This window comes from Sorghum bicolor, chromosome 1 (assembly GCF_000003195.3).
Source record: "Sorghum bicolor cultivar BTx623 chromosome 1, Sorghum_bicolor_NCBIv3, whole genome shotgun sequence".
Lineage (NCBI taxonomy): Eukaryota > Viridiplantae > Streptophyta > Magnoliopsida > Poales > Poaceae > Sorghum > Sorghum bicolor.
Window position 1 is genome coordinate 51,752,185 of NC_012870.2, and position 17,538 is coordinate 51,769,722.

General features: G+C 38.2%; 1 protein-coding gene, 1 long non-coding RNA gene and 1 pseudogene across 2 annotated transcripts; all 3 read left to right on the top strand.

Moving 5' to 3' along the window:
* On the top strand, positions 2,046 to 3,100 carry LOC8083585. Its single transcript, XM_002464724.2, has one exon. The coding sequence runs from the start codon at positions 2,197 to 2,199 to the stop codon at positions 2,779 to 2,781; it is 585 nt and encodes a 194-aa protein (XP_002464769.1). The 5' UTR covers positions 2,046 to 2,196; the 3' UTR covers positions 2,782 to 3,100.
* Positions 5,521 to 8,037, top strand: LOC8083586 (annotated as a pseudogene).
* On the top strand, positions 12,162 to 14,755 carry LOC110431983. The gene is made up of 2 exons (XR_002449434.1): positions 12,162 to 12,309; positions 14,442 to 14,755. It is a non-coding gene; the product is annotated as an uncharacterized LOC110431983 (long non-coding RNA).

The window sequence follows — 17,538 nt, forward strand, 5'->3', positions numbered from 1 at the left end:
ATGGATTAACCGAACATGTTTTTAGGAGATGGTGGTCATGATCACGTGAAGTGAAGGCGTGAAAAATCTTCTACAGCCACGTCAACCCCAATGTCGAGGTGCGTTTTGCTGTCTTACAAGCAATGTGAACTTTTGAGTGCTCTGTGTTGCATTGTTCCTCAGCCAATGCTTGGCTTGCTTGATCTGGGTGTGTCGAGGGACTTGAGCAGCAAGATTTTTCGATGTTGTGTTGCTCAATGACAGGTATACTATGCCTTTGTTGGTTGTGGATTTTAATTCGAAAGAAGGGTTGTGTATATAATTTGCAGTGCTTATACACAAAATAATAATTTTTTGGGAACCTTGTAAGCAACGATAGATATAGGTGTCGAAAGAGCTAGCATTTGGTGGTGGTGGTGGGAGGGGGCGGACTGAATACCGTAGCGAAGCTCATTTTTGTTTGTATTTGATAATTATTATCCAACCATAAAGTAAGATTCATCTTGTAAAGATTTGTCTTAAAAGATTCGTCTCGTTAGTTAGAGACAAACTATAGAGCTTTGTTTAGATTTTTTTTTTGATTTGATATGACACAAAATTTTAATAAGGCCTTGTTTAGATTTTTTTTTTTTGATTTTGACGCTGTAGCACTTTCGTTTTTATTTGATAAATATTGTCCAAACATGGAGTAATTAGGTTTAAAAGATTCGTCTCGCGATTTATAGGCAAACTGTGCAATTAGTTTTTGTTTTTATCTATATTTAATGCTCCATGCCTGTGCCAAATCGGAAGATTCGATGTGACAGAAAATCTTAAAAAGTTTTTGATTTTTGTGGTGAACTAAACAAGACTTAAGTTTTAGAATTTTGGGTTCAACTAAACCAGACCTAAAGAAGTCTTAATTGAAATCATACATGTGAGATGTGACGCACAAATTGCTCCAAAGACCGAGGTCTTGTTTAGTTCACATAAAAATCAAAAAAATATCAAGATTTTCCATTACATTAAATATTATAACATGTGCATGAAGTATTAAATATAGATAAAAATAAAAATTAATTGTAAAGTTTATCTATAACTTGTAAAACAAACTTTTTTAGTCTAGTTACTTTATAATTAGACAATATTTATCAAATAAAAACGAAAATTATACAGTGTCAAAGTTCAATAACTTTTGGAGGTAAAGGCCCGAGAGCCATGCACATGCCGATGAGGTGGGACCAACAAGCTATGTGCACAGGCAAGTACGTACAGGCGTCAGGCCATGATGGCGAGTCAGATCAGCGTCAGCGCCACCGCCCCAGATCCGCATCCGACGGCCGGCGTCGCTTTGGCGGTTGGTCGCCTCGGCGCGGCGGCACATGCCCGCACGATTCCCGCCACTGCCGGGAACACCCACAGCCACACGGGCGATCCTGTGGCGCACCCAGCTGCCTGGTTCAATTACATGTGGGGCCAACGGACAAACAGGGCCCACCGTCAGTGACGATGCGGTAGGTGGCCCCATCGCTATCGTAAGATGGCTGCAGCTGCAGTTGTGTTGTGGTCATCATGGACGGTTGGGTCCGTAGCTGGCACGCCGTACTGGTCGGTGGACTTGTTTTCTACCCAACCGTGCAAGTTGTGATTGCAGAGGCTCGTTTGCATGGAAACCCATAGTCTTTGATAGGGCTTCACCAAAGTTTTTGGATTTTACGTATTTCATTTATATTTAGTAATTATTATTTAATTATAAATTATCTAGATTTAAAAAATTCATCTCATTAATTCCAGATAAATTATATAATTAATTATTTTTTGTTTATATTTTAATGGTTTATATATATGTTAAAAATTTGATATAGCAAATATATTTGGAAAAAATTTTGAAACTAAACAAGACCTAACTCTTTGCATGCCGTACAAGTATCCATTTAGCAAGATCCTAGAGGGGACAACAAACAATATGAGCTGTGTGATTAAAAGATTAATTGGCATGAGCAAACCACTTGCTAATAACAAACTCAAGCCGTCGACTTGCAAGTCAACCGTGGCACGCCCCTCGTCAAGAAAGTCTGCTATAAGAGCCGGCGCGGCGTCACCTCGGAGAAAGCCCTTCCCTTTCCCAGCAGGGCGAGCGAGAAGCAAGCGGCTTGGCACCCCAGCCTGCTGCCTCTGCTCTCTCTCTTCGCCTCTCTCTCTCTCTCTCTCTCTCCACTCTTCTTCCCCAGTATTGAGATGGACAATGTCCTCATCGACCGATCAGCGAGCGGATTTGAGTTCCGGAGCTTCACCATGGGCGCGCTGGCGCCTGACACTCGCAGTCGCAGCATCTACAGCTCCTTCCCGTACGTTTCACCGCTGCCATCCTTCCAGTACGTGCCGTACCTGCACTCTTCGCTGACCCTCCCTCCGCTGCATCCTCGGCGCCACCCGCCTCGCCTCCCGCTCCCGCCGCCGGCGGTAGCGGCAACGACCATGGCCAAGGACGCCGCTGCCGCCAAGGGAAAGCCGGTGACGGCACCGAGGAGGACGGGACCGGCAGGAGAGTACAAGAGGAAGAAGCCGCCGCGGACGCCGAGAACGGGGGAAGAGCCTCCGAGGGCGCAGCAGCGGAGGAAGCCGCTGGAGCGGGCGACGCCGCTGCCGCCGGCGCCCGCCGTGCACGAGGCGCTGGACGACCTGGAGCGCCAGGTCACTAGGGGGTTCGTCGAGGACCTCATGCTCGCGCTCGCGCCGCCGCCAAGCAGCTTGCCGCTGCCCACCTTCTCACTCGTCAGGGCTGCCACGCCCAAGGCCGTGGTGTCATCCTGCACAGTTTAGCCAACCACAGGCGGCGCCACCAATCGTCTTCCTTTCTCCAAGACTTTTTCTTTGGATGGAAGAAAAAATGCTGCTACAATGCTTTTTATTCCTGAAAGAAGGGGGCTATTTTAATTACTCCCTCATTTTCTTTACAATCCTTTTTTCTAATTTTGGTGTGATGTGAAAGTGAACCTAATTTATACGGTTTGCATAACACATCCACTGTTAACTTCTTGATGGGGGGTCAGTTTTTATTGGCTTGTATCAAGAATTCAAGATCAAGATAAGTCTTACGCTTCACCATGTATCAATTATAATATATACATGTCCTTTGTCATTTAAATTGTGCTGCATAATTAGTTTGTGGTTCAAGTAGTCAACGACGACTAAAAAATTGACTGGTGGTGCAAATCGAGTATCACTGCTACATGATTTGTCACTGTTACATAAATAATTTTCAGAGACGTCTTTTTTCTCTCTATTTTTCATCTTAGACATAGTCAATAAAAACCGAGCATATTCGACGGCGATGATAGTTCGTTTGGCTGATAAGCCGTGGCAGAAATTATTGTTGGCAGATTTATTGTGAGAGAAAAACACTGCTGAATAGCTAGGTGGTTCTACTGATAAACTCAAGCGAACATCTAGCTATTCAGCAGATTTGGTCTGGTTTAGTTCAAAAAAATTTAAGATTCCTCGTCACATATAATTTACTTATATCATACATTTATATACATCAAAGTTTCCACCTTTGCTCTAATATTCATCTCGACTAAGGTTTGGTCTACCAATCTCTGTTGTAGTCTGGCCATGCTAAGATGTTGGTGGCAGCGTGATATTTTTTCTTCGCATAGAATGACTTCTTTCAAGATAAATTTGCATCTCAACTATGTTGTATAAAGCACTTTGGGTCATGTGCTTTGCCTTTTTTACATCATATTTCTAGAAAGGAAGATTATAAACACCATATATTAATTACAATAAGTAATAGATTTATAACTTCAATGACAGAACTATATAAATCACTATTAGTATATATTACCTTAGAAGGGTTACTGATGTACCGTTCTCTTATGAACTCGCACACATAGAATCCACAGAGGACCGATCTGACTGGTTGCTTGTGGCACTACATATAATTGGCATGTGGTTGTTGACGGTCGATAACGTCAACTTTTATTAGAACTTTAAACCCGAAGGAGAACATGAAAACACACTAGTCTAGGGTTTAAACACTACAAGAAACTTGTTAATCCGTGACGATTTCTCGATGACGGATTTACAGACCGTCGTTAACAACCACTGCCAGATGCAATCTGTGACGATATTCATTTTTTCATCAAGGATGAGCCCACTGGATATTCCCAACCCGCTAATTGGTGACGATTTTATCAGGATCGTCACAGTGTATGAATTTTGAATCCGTCATACTCTAGTTAGCCCAAAACAGTAGGCCCACTACCAATATTTAGTACAAAGAAAAATAGAAAATGTGATTGCCAAAAGTATCAAACTAAAAAGACAATCTATTAAATTATTTTTTCTTTATCTAAAAAAACATGTATATTTTTTAAATGGCAAAACTGAAAATGTTCTCATATAGTTTGAATGGGAACAAAAATAAATTGCTATGTAGGATTTGAACACCAAAACTTACACTACATGTCTAGTACTGTTTACAGTAGGCGTGGTCTTAGTTCAGCTTTTCGTAAATAGCAAAAATAGGGGAAAATAGGTATCGAGCCCACGCCTTGTTTAGTTGCCAAGAAATTTTGCAAAATTTTTCAGATTCCCCGTCACATCGAATCTTTAGACACATGCATGAAGTATTAAATATAGATAAAAATAAAAACTAATTGCACAGTTTGATCGAAATTGACGAGACCAATCTTTTGAACCTAGTTAGTCTATGATTGAATAATATTTGTCAAATACAAACGAAAAAGCTACAGTATCGATTTTGCAAAATATTTTGGAACTAAACAAAGCCCCAGTACTTGCGAGTTAAAAACAAGAAGACTTACCACTGCACTAGCTTATCAAATCTGACAAAATGCGATTCTATTATTCTTTTGTTGTGAACTCAGAGGTAACTTTTCTCTTTCCTCAATCCGTTCACGGACGCAGTACCCAGCCGCGACTATTCAGTCACACACTGCCGCCGACGGCAAGACTAGGCAGGAGCCGCGTTGCCGCTGCCCACCACCGCAGTGCCCGTTCAGCAACACCACCTCCTTTCCACGTCCTCCCGCATTACCGCTGCACACCGGTGACATCTTACATGATCGCCGCCCTCCAAGGCTCTAACCCTATCTTGCAGCTCTGTCGCGCCGCCGCCCTCCATTGCCGCACCAACGAGAGATGCCGAGAGCAGCCACGCGTCTACCTGGTGACAAATCCTATTGAGTGAATTCCTATAGCCTCGAGCACCCTAAAATCATCCATTGCTGAGCAGCAGCATCCTCCCCCGAGGAGATCCTCATCTGCCTCACCTGAACACCTGCTGACAGCCAAGGTATATCTCCTTTTTTGTTGATTTTGGTACATGTAGCATTGAATTGGTATAGATTGCTCATTGTGGTTTATCTACAATGTTTGATTAGATGGATAGAAGTTGGGTGCACAACGGACTATTTTGTGAGTTTCATTCAGGAGAAATTCAATGAGAATGTTGAAATTCTATGCCCCTATAGTAGATGCCTTAATCAGAAGTACCAAAGACAAGCCATTGTGAAGAAGCATATATTGGTGAATGGCATGGAATCTACTTATACTCGGTGGATTCATCACGGAGAGAGCTTAGATGTCAATGTTATTGAGCATCCTATTGATATGCTTGAAGATGATGATGGTTCCACACATGGGGTTGGTGTGACAGAGGATGACAACTATGGTGATCGTTTGGAAGGAATTTTAGGAGACCTACAGAATGCAGCGGCACATGCAACATCAAATGTAGAAACTCAAGTTGGTGATCTAGAAACTCGTGATAAAGAGTCATTTTTGAAAACTGTCATGAGAGAGGCAAAGCGTCAACTTTATCCTGGATGTTCCAAATTTTCAAGGTTCTCTTTTGTGGTAAGGATGCTTCATATGAAGTCATTATATAGAATCAGCAATTCTGCTTTTTCTGCACACATGAAGCTATTGGCTGATGCTTTCCCAGAATGCAATACACTCCCAAAATCATATGGTGAAGCAAAGGGTATTCTAAAGGAATTGGGTCTTGGGTATGAATCAATACATGTGTGCTACAATAATTTTGTGTTGTTCAGAAAAGAATATGACAAGCATGACAATTGTCCGGTTTGTGGTCTCTCAAGATGGAAAGATGTAGAAAGAAAGAAGATTCCACAAAAAGTGTTGCGGCATTTTCCATTGGCACCTAGTTCCTCTTGTTGCTGCAAAGTATGCTAGTGAATGCAACATCATAGTTAGGAACCATGTGCCTATACTCACGCATTGGAAGCTATACAAGAAAGATCATGCATCAAGTTCAAAAGAGAAAGAACCAGCAGAGAAAGAGCCGACGGAGAAAGAACCAATAGAGAAAGAACCTGCATCTGCATACATTGATCTATTCTTAGGAAAACTAAAGGTAAATACATTCTCCGCTCCTTTCCACATTTAGTCTCAAGAACCGTTGTTTGTTGTTTTGTGCCATAAATTACTGAATTGATATTCTTTTCTATCCATGTTCTTTCATTCGATTAGGCCAAGTTTGACATAAACATAGAGGATAAGACAATTGAAAAGGCTTGTATTGAGATGATGAAGTCTGCACTTCGCCAACAAAGACACAGGCTGAAGCAAGAATATTTTGATCCTTTTCCACTACATTTGGTTACAAAAACTTCTCCTGTTAAATGCATGAGTAATGAACAGTGGAAACAACTTTTAGAATATTGGAAGAGTCCCAAAAAGATGGTATGTTTTCTCTAAAAAACCAGAATGATGCCTTCTACATTCTAATCTGTCACCAACCTCACATGTAGTTTTGTCTTTGATGTAGGAGATGTGTCAAAAGAACAAAGACAACCGACGAAATGTTAAGTACCATCACACAACCGGATCCCGTGCCTACATGGTTCATGTTGAAAATTTGGTAAGTAGGCCATGTTAAGCACCATATAAGTAAATGTATGCAACTGTTACTTGTTGCTGGGGGATAAAGCTTTCTATATGAATTTTCATACTGCTGAAATATTTTCACTTTGCATAATCTTGGGAATTTGTGATGTGGAAACACAACTACTTGTCATGCTGCTGCTATAATTTGTGATGTGGGAATTTGTGATGTGGAAACACAACTACTTGAATGCAACTGTTATATGGAGCTCATCAATAATTTGTGAAGGGGAAAATGTTGTGCTCTTGTGGTGACCATACTAAGCTGTTGTTGCCGCTGCTATTTGTACACCATATTAAGCTATTTGTAACATGTTGCTGCATGCCACTGTAACAAGCTACTGCTGCTATTTTACAGAAAATGTCTTTGTAAAATTTGGTAAAAGCTACTGCTGCTATTGTAACAAGCTCCTTCTCAGTAGCTGTCTACTTTTTAGTTGGACATGTTCTTCTAGATTTTTAGTTGAACAGTAGCTATCTTCATTAATCCTATTTTTAGTTGAACATGTTCTTCTAGATTTTTAGTTGAATATGTTCTTCCAGACGTTTAGTTGAACAATAGCTATCAAGATTTTTGTAACATCTTAATTAATGCTGGACCTAATGCATATATGTTGATCTCAGGATGACAAATATAATGATGAAGCTGATGCAGTTGATTTGTTTAAGGAGTTCCACTACAGCAAGAAAAAAAATGCTACACCCCTGTAGTACAGGAGGCTATTGTAAGATAATTTTCAGACTTTGATCTTGTAACAGTTATTATTTTTAATTCTCTAAACACCAACCATGTTTCCTACTTGCTTGCTAGACTCGGATGGAAAATATGCTATCTACATCAACAGAAGGTGAAGAACCTAAGTCTGCGGCTCAAGTTGTTGGTGATGTGCTTGCTGAGAACACAAAGAAGAGTCGATTCTTGCAGAATGTGGGGTTCCAGAATGCCTGACCTAGATCTAATGAGCATATTAGTGAGATAGAACTAGAAGCGGACAACGCTAAGCTTCGTGTACAGGTGGCTGATTTGTTAGATAAAGTGCAAGAATCTGAGCAGGCAAGGATATTGACCGAGAGGAGATGAAGTGGAACCAATCTGAGTTGGAAGCAAAACTTGACCTTCTGCTCAGTCAGATTCAACTAAGTTAAGTCATACATGGTGCATATCTTTTGCCACTAACATCATACATTTTGCTGCTGCTAACTTGTGTCAAGCCAATTTCGACCAAGTTAAGTCATGCATGGTGGTATATATTTTGTTGTTGTTGCTTGCATTTTGCTCCTCCTGCATGCATCGAGCTGCTGGACTTGTAAGCATTTCTATGTGTGTGTTGGCTTGTGCCACGGTTAACTGTAAGATTATGTGCACTTTTGTGCAATAACTGTTGTTGGATGAACACTTGTAATCTGATGTTGAATGGAAATTTATGTGATCTATTGTTGGATGGAAAGTTAAGATTTCTTATTTAATGTGTTGCTATAATAATTACTTGTGGGCTATGTATGTGAGCTGAATGTTTGAAAATGGGCTGTGTATATGGGCTATATGTGCTGTAGTAGTGGGCTAAAAAGTGGGCTAAAAATAATGACAAAATGGGCTGTAATATGCTGAAATAGGCCTGCGAAAATGGCTAAAAAAATTGTTGTGAAAATGGCTGAAATTGGGCCAAAATTGGCCCATCTTTGGTTATGGCCTGTTAACATATGGGCTGAGAAGATGTCCATGTCATCATCCATGTAAGCATCTATAATGACATGGCAATTCATCTGTGACGGATATTTTTTGTCACTGGCAATGGGTTTGGGTTGGACTAAGTGGGCCTCGGGCTCCATTGTGATGGAATAAAACCGTCACTAATTCTGTGAGCAAGTCAATCCTTGACGCTCAATCCGTGATAGTTTCTAAAACCATCACAAATGTTGTTTTCTGACGGATTTTCAATGATCTGTGACAGAAATTTTCCATCACAGTAACAGGATTCTTGTAGTGAAACTGACAATTTTCACGAGTTTTGCATATTCTGTATTTTCCAGGGTCTATTCCAGAAAAGCTGAAAAGAGGGATTCAAGTGCATATTTACCACAAAACTTACCCGCCACGAAAAAGATCACGAACGGGACCCGGGAAGACTCTGGAAGACACCGAAAGAAACCGAGGGCCAGAGGCCGCCAGGTGGGGCCGGCCGACGCCCCCCTGTTAGGGTTTCGGCTCCCCTTTGGAAGCTTCCTCCACCGCCTTCGAGGAGTCATCTTGGCCCTTGGTTAAGTCGATTTGATATTACGGCGCACGTCGATCCCACCGGGCTATAAATAAAGGGGCAGGCCCCCTCCCTGAAGGCATCAAGTCATTTGGAGATCCACTCATCAAGATCCTTCTCTAGTTCATCAGAGCCTATCTAGTTCATAGTTTTAGCCTAGTTAGATTAGAAGTAGAAGAGTTCTAGTTCTTCAGCGGGATCCGGAGCCCCTGGCGTCTGTCTGGAGCGCGGAGTTCGGTATAGGTCTAGTACTTTTGTCTTATTGTATTCAATATTATGATTCAGACAACATTATTCTTAACCTCTTATATATTCTTAATTGCAATAGTCATTGTCTACTTTAATTATATGTCTAGGATAGTAGGTTTGATCTTATTGAATTCATGTAATTGCTCGTATAGCATTTACCCAATCAATTGGTGGGTAGACGGTAGACAATATGTAGACGTGGTGTCTAGATATCTTGTTTATCTACAAAGGCACCCTGATGTGCCGGGTCGTGTGGTAGTCCATACAAGTGACAGCTGCGTTGGTTCCTATATAGTCCACCCCCCGTACGTAGGACAAGCTTGGGCGCAGTCGCGAAGGAGGTGACGGTTGCGTCAAATCCTCATTAGTTGATGCCTTTTTACATGTGATTATGATATAGGGTTGACTTAACAATGATTTCTAGATGTAATTGCACTAATTACAGTTATTCATTGACGTAGATATAGAATTATCTTAGTATTTCTTCCCGAGATTATCCAATGGCTAGCTATTACTGTGACTAGAAGAACTCTGATATTTATCTATTTATGATGACTAATTATTATTTATCTTATATCTTTTATCAAGTGACTTATCTCTGTTATGAGTAGGATTCTAGTTATGGTTTATCGTTCACACCAATAGTATAAGTTATAGTTATAAGTCCTACATATAGACCTTCTCTGTGGATACGATATTTAAAACCCCCCAGGTAAAATGTGACATTGGTACGATATCTGTGCGCTTGCGGATAATCTTACTTAAATCTTATGTAAAGGAGTGTAGTTAATTTATACCAAAAAGCATTTTTGGTGCCATTACCGGGGAAGGTAGCTAGGTAATTAAGGAACATTGATAGACTTATACTCAACTATGTGATCGAGATAACCATCAACCCCTGCTCAAGCAGGATTACCCTTGTTTGTCTACTTTTATATCTTATGCAGGGTAATAAACGACCGGTTTACGACCTTCCGACATGCCCCCACAAAATAAGAAGAAACATAACAAATCCAATGTTGGAGAAAGAGGTCGACGTCACAGGACTTTAATGCATATCTCAAGTGACGGGAACAAAGATGTTGCATCACTCACAAATTCCAGAATGTGAGTCATGGTAAGTATGATCAAATAAAGGTGATAAAGTCTTGCTCATGGACTTCAACAGTTATGAGTTATCTTTTACATTCCACTATATGTTTACATTAAACCATATATTCACACTATTTAGTTTAAATTTCCTCAGCCATAACTTGTTCCATTTCATATATTTATCTCACATGCATTATAAAAAAACTCACCATGATCATGCTCTTTTATCTCTATGTGAATAAATCTCTACTATATTTTCATGTTACCTTTATTTGCTATGATATATGTTTAGGCTTTGAAGTACTTTCATAAATCTCTTAAAAGAAGCATGGTGCTTAGTTTCGTAGAAGTGGTTTTACTTTTAAAAGGCTTTTAAACTGAGCTTTGATTAAAATGCCTTCCTAAGTCAAATTAGACGTGGTGTCTAGGTTGACTTTTGAGGCGATAGTATGTTGTAGTGGATACTAGATATTTTGTCAGACTAAGCCCTACAGGAAAATTTTGAATTAAATCTGGGAAATTCAAGAGATAAGTTCACACCGGGGATGAATCAAGGGCAGATGATAACTTTGCACAAAAAGTCCAACTTGTGAGTAGTAATATTTATCCGTTTATCTTTTGTTACAAGTTAACTTTACCTTGAACCATGATAGATTGCAACAACAACATAAAACACAATAGACACAATTTGTGCTAAATAATCTTAAACCATATATCATCTTGATTAGCATAAAAGAAAATAAAAAAGTATGGATAACAAAACCTGTATTTCAATCTTGCTATTCCCTCGGGTATGTGTCCATTAATGTTTTGCAGGAAAGAACAACCTTAATCTATTGGAGAAGAAGTTTTCAAATGAGCATTATCGCATTTCCAATAGACCCCAGCTCATCAACCACAAATTAATCAAAGAAATCACAAAAAAGTTTATGAGTGAAGAGCATGTAATGTTCTATAGTTTCATTGAATGGTGAAAAGGCGAAGAATAAAAGGAAGGCCTTCCTCAGAAAGACCAACCCTCCTCTTTCAAGTAAGTTCGTCATCACTTACTTAGAAAGATGAAGATATGAGGTACGTTTGTCCAAGCCTCATGCAACATGTAACTACAATTAACATCTCATACCATGTTGCTAATTTGTCTGTCATTTCTACCCTACGCTATGCTCAAACATAACTTGCTAATATATATATTTTCAGAGTTTATTTTTATGAACTCTGAAATTATATTTTATACATTGTTAGAACACAATTTATGCATTTGTTGGGGCATATTTATACATTATTGTGGCTACGTCAAGGTGAGGGCTGGGGCGAGGACTCTAGGAGGCGTTAGGTGGTCGGAGAAGAAGTTCGACATGTAGTGCTCCAGGCCATGGCTCCCACGGGGCGGTCTGGTGCACGATGCAGTCCACGGCCATGGCGCAAGGTGATAATATTTCCTATCGGTATTCGATGAATTGATCTACCCCTATTGGCTTCCCTTTTGTGCACTCAGGATTGTTAGTTTTGTAGGTACATTTGCTCATCCGTGTATCTATGTGATTTGAATACAAATTGTGAATTACATTTGTATACATTATCGACCAACATTTCTATGCATTATTAGGACACATTAACGGACCTAACTAGAATAAAAATTTATATCGTTCACTATCTAGATCAAGGAGGCCATTGCCCCCGCTTCGTCGATGGGCATGTGTATGGGCACACATTCTGTGGGGCGAGCAGATCCGGCCCTAGCGATGTCATCTTTGGTCTAGCAGCACGCTTCATGCGGCGAGCAGTTTCGTGCACGAGGAGGGGGCTGCTTGCTTGTTTCCAAGTAAGTTCCTGCGTTGTTCTTTGTAAATCGTAATTTCAAACCAATTTCTATTCCTTTTCTATTCTGATCATTCCACTCTAGGACAATCAATTAATCATTGTTTGAACTGAAGCAGTAAGAACAAGAGAGAAGAAGTGGGACACACTGAATACATAGAAATTGACATCTTATTTTAGGATGCATAGAAATTAAAATCTTAATTTTTTTATGCATAGAAACAGACTTCTTTTTCATCTAAGCTTAGGCTTTTTTTCTATGCTTAACCTTGATATAGTGTTTTCTAAAATTGAAATATTAATTTTTGTGTGCATAGAAATTGAAATCTTAATTTCTTGGATGCATGGAAACTTTTCGGATACTTGTTCTAGAAAGTTATGTGTTTGTGCTACTGTGTTTTATGCTTTGCTTGGTTGCAGTTCGGATGGCTGCAAGAGCAACACAAATTCATTGAAAAAGCTATAATTTTTTAGATCCTGCATTCCACTGTGAGCAGAAGGTGGCCGGAGAAGATTTTTATGCATACATACAAAATTTCTGTTTCCCAACTTGCATACAAAAGTTATGTGTTTTGTAGGGATTCGAGCACTAGTTCTAGAAAGTTATGTGTTTGTGCTACTGTGTTTTGTGCTTTGCTTGGTTGCAATTTGGATGGCTGCAAGAGCACCACAAATTCATTGAAAAAGCTATAATTTTTTTCTAGATCCTGCATTCCATCATGAGTAGAAGGTGGCCAGAGAAAATTTTTATGCATACATACAAAATTTTTATCTCCCAGCTTACATACAAAAGTTTCTATGCATACTTAACCTGCCTCAAATGCAGGCTCTCTGTGACACGGTGAGCAGCAGGCTAGGCCTGATCCAACAGAGGCATGGGGTGTGGATCTGCCAAAGTGCACATTGCGTGCTTGTGTTCTTGAATTTTTCTTGTTTTCAATAGAAGCTAGTTCACGCTCATATTGATTTTCGATACAATTGAATGACAAGCAAGAAAATTTTCTATGCAAATTAATTTAAATTTTTATGCTTCTTTTCTCATATATGATGTGTAATAAAATTGTTGCTTTAAAATTATAAATTACCTTGCATAGATACACTTTCTATGACTGTTATCATTGCTTTTTATACGAATAAATGTTTATGATATTCATGCTAGTAACATGCTTATCTATTATCTACTTTTCAAATAGAATAGAATTTGTATGAATTTGACCTTGATTATTTATGCTTCACTAAAATACGAAACAATGAGCAAAATGGATCTAGCTGTGGCAATACTGAAGAATTTTGAATTTTCTATGCCATGTTTAAATAATTTTATGTGCGGATCTAGTTACCAACGGTGACTCCATGTTGGTAGCGACAGATCTTCTGCGGAGCCCCTCCCGTGTCTGTGCCAACCATGACTTTATGAATTTTCTATACCATGTTTATACAATCTTTTCTATGCATGTTACATGATTATCTTTAAACTTTTTATGCACATATTCAAAACTGTGATTTATCACTAATTTTATACTTCACCTTGATATGATGTGTAATAAAACTGAAGTCTTAATTTTTGGTCATGGGGTATGTATTCTACATTGGTGGACCAAATTTCCATACATTATTGGAGCACATTTCTATATATTTGTCGGAATAGATAATCTGTGCACTTCTATACAATTATACATTGTTGGAGCTCTAGGTCGTCTAGTTTGCTTGTTGATTTAATATGCATATAGAGTTGTTCCTGGTTTTTTATGCATTCTAATTTGGGGTAGACATAATGTTCGGCAATACAATAGTCACTACCGACAACATTAGCTAAACTAGCTTTCTTCTCCTATGTTTTGGATTTTAATTTTTATATACTTGTAGTACCTAAATGGTCTGTGATTTTAATCAATGTTGCTGATATTAGTTTCATAAATAAGTTTGTATGCTTGATAGGTTAGATTTATATGCTATGTTGTTATGATTTTTGCATTAATATAAATAGATTTTTGCGCATGCTAAAATATGTTTATATGTCTTTCTTATCGTTGTAAATTTTTTGCGTGAACTAGAACATGTTTATATATCTTTCTTTGTCGCTATAAGGTTTTTGTGCCTTCTAAAACATATTTCTATGCCTTTGTTTTGATGTAGGATGGTTGGAAGGATTATTCTTCATTTGGTGTGAGAGGTCACTGGCATGGCTTGCGACGTCCACGACTTAGTTGACTTGTGGCGGTGGCGTAGTGTGATCTTGATGTAGTTGATGGGTTAATGTAAAAAATTAGTTTTCCATATGTTATGTTTATATGCTTGGATGAATGAGCAAAGCTATTGGTTGTTATGTAACCTTAGTTGGGTTTAGATAGTTTTGTTGACTAGGTTTCTATGCATGTTGTGAATTGTGCTCATATGCACAATGTTTTCTATGCCACAACTCATGAGTTTTCTATGCCATATTTTATTCACCTTAGTTTGCATAGGTTTTATGTTTAGTTTGCATAGGTTTTATTCATGTTTAGTTTGTATAGGATTCTGTGCTTACTTTGCATAATTTGAAGACCTGTTGAATTCAAAATTTTGAGAATTCATCGATATCTATTCTTGTGTATTTTTGCACATGTTCTGAATATGCTCATGGGATTCAAACTTCAACTGCTTTATATGTAAGAAACCAAAGATTCTATGCAAGAAACATGTTTCTATGCCTTATTGTTGTAAGTTTTCTTCTCATGCTAAAACATATTTCTATGCCTTCGTTGTGATATAGGATGGCTGAAATGGACTCCTCTATTTGATGGGAGGTCAATGGTGGCACAGTCATAAGGACATGGCTAATGATATTCATGACTTTTCTGGTTTTTGCGGTGGTGGCATAGTGTGATCTTTTTTTATATAATTGATGGGTCAATGTAAAATATTGATGGCTCGTGTAGTTGATGGCTTACTCATAAAAACAAATTTGTATATATTCTTGAGCAATTATGTGTTCACCTGTACACAGCTATATGCATGGTTTGAGCACTCTTATGTGTATTGTTAGAACACTTCGACATACGTTATTAGGATAATTATTTGTACACTTTCTATATTTCTATACATTATTGTTCGTATCAATTTTATACATTGTTGGTACACAATTCTATACATTGTTAAAAAAAACTTTGATTTTTGTAAACATTAAATTCTATGCAACGTCAGCACCATATCTCATGGAGAGATTTGAAATTTTAAATTTCGTAGCACTACAATGGTTCCTATGCTTGTGTCTTCAAGATTTTATGCGTCAGATTGCTCCATCATAGAACCTCTATGCCAATAAGATTCAAATTTCAAATTTTATAGTAAAAGATAGATAGTTTTCTATGGTTGCATCCATCGAGTTATATGCAAGGTTGGTGCTAAAATTTTTGCGCACATCTTAAACAGTAATTCTATGCATCCAATCCACATTCAAGTGCCATGATTCAAATTTTAAATTGGACAAGACGAGATGGTCTCCATATTTTTAAGCTCTCACTCATAAGATTGTAGGGAAGTGTTTCGTACATTTCTATGCATTTTGACAAATGATTCTATGCATCTAATCAGCTATTACGTGCCATGATTCAAATTTCAAAATTTAAATTTCAAATTTTGTCAAAAAATATTTACCATAGATCTTAAATTGTGCACAAAAATGTCAGGAGTTCAATGATGAAAACTGTTTTTGAATTGAAAGCTTTATTGAGAAATTATTAAGAAAAAATGAATGAGATTAGAATGGATGCATACATGACTGCATGTGTCAGCTTGTGTCAGTGCGTGTCAGCCTGTGTCAGGTGCAGTTAGGTGGAACGACTAACTCACGGAAAGGTTTCTATGTGGTAACGAATTGATTTTAATTCATGCAACCACTAGATTTTATGCATTGTCGGAATAAAAAACTTTCTGCACAGTCTGATCTAGGATTTTATGCGTTCGATTGGTTGGGTCCCCAAGGAGTCCCACACCTGCGCGCATGTCAGCTCCGTAGTGGGGTAGGTGGGATGGCTGGCTTGGGCTTCCAATAGCTATTTGTAGCCCTGGGCTCCCAATATACCAGCCCTATATATATATAAAAAATAAAATGCTCCTATGGTTCACCATACGTATTCTCGGTTCTATGTGAATAAATACCTTTAGTCTTGCAAACTTCCTTATTCTAGTATAAATATGCTTTAGAATATTACTTAAACATTATGAAAATCAAGCATACTTATATAAGAATTTAGTTGTACGTATAGACTAACCCCTCCTACATAAAAAATGTTTAAATCATATTAGGAGACTATTCGTAGAATCAATTCAAGGTTAAGGGTATGCTTCAAAATAATATCCTTGCTTTAACCCTGATGAAAAAGAAAAAAATTGAAATAGTATTGAATCATTGAAAACATGAGCTACAAATCAATCTTTAACTCTTAGGCAAACACTACCCATACTTTGATAAATAGTATATTCCTTCGGGTATGTGTTCTCCACTAACCCCTTGCAGAAAAGACATAATGAGAGAAGCAGAAGGTCTAAAGAGTGAGAAAGGAGTACAACATACGAGACAAGATGCTAATGAATAACCCATGATACAAGGAGAAAAAAAAGAGACCTTTAAAATTCATTTACCCTTCATCATGCTCTAATAATAGAGGTAATATCTTAAGGTAAGTGGTTAATAATTTCTTCTTGATCTTGGTATGCAATAAATGAAAATACAACCATGTTAGAGTTACAACTTAAATTGATCAAGCTGATTAAACTCAACATGATTTGTTCTCTAAGTTTGTTCATAGCGCTATTCTTGTAATCTCAGTCTTAACCGAGTAAGCTAGAAATATTTCGTCTATTATTCTTGATATATTATAAAGATGAATAGCCTTTCTAATGGTTAAGTAACTTTACTCTTTATCTCACAAGTTTAAATATCACATTTATACTTCTGATCCTCTCACCCATGATAGGAATGAACAATATGAATAATATCAATCTTATTGTGCCCAAGGTTAGAGGATAAATAAATTTCTAGTTTTGTTGGTGTTTCCCACCAACAGAGCCCATGCACTTGATCTCTACCTTGTCTTTATGGACAGAACACACTTCAATTAAAGTGTGGGGAGACAATCCCCTAAATGCTATAAGTGAAAGTTCTCAACTATTAATAATGATGCAAATAAGATTGGCTTTGAGACGCCTACAACAGAAATAAATAAGGTGGCACCGCTATTGGGACCCACTA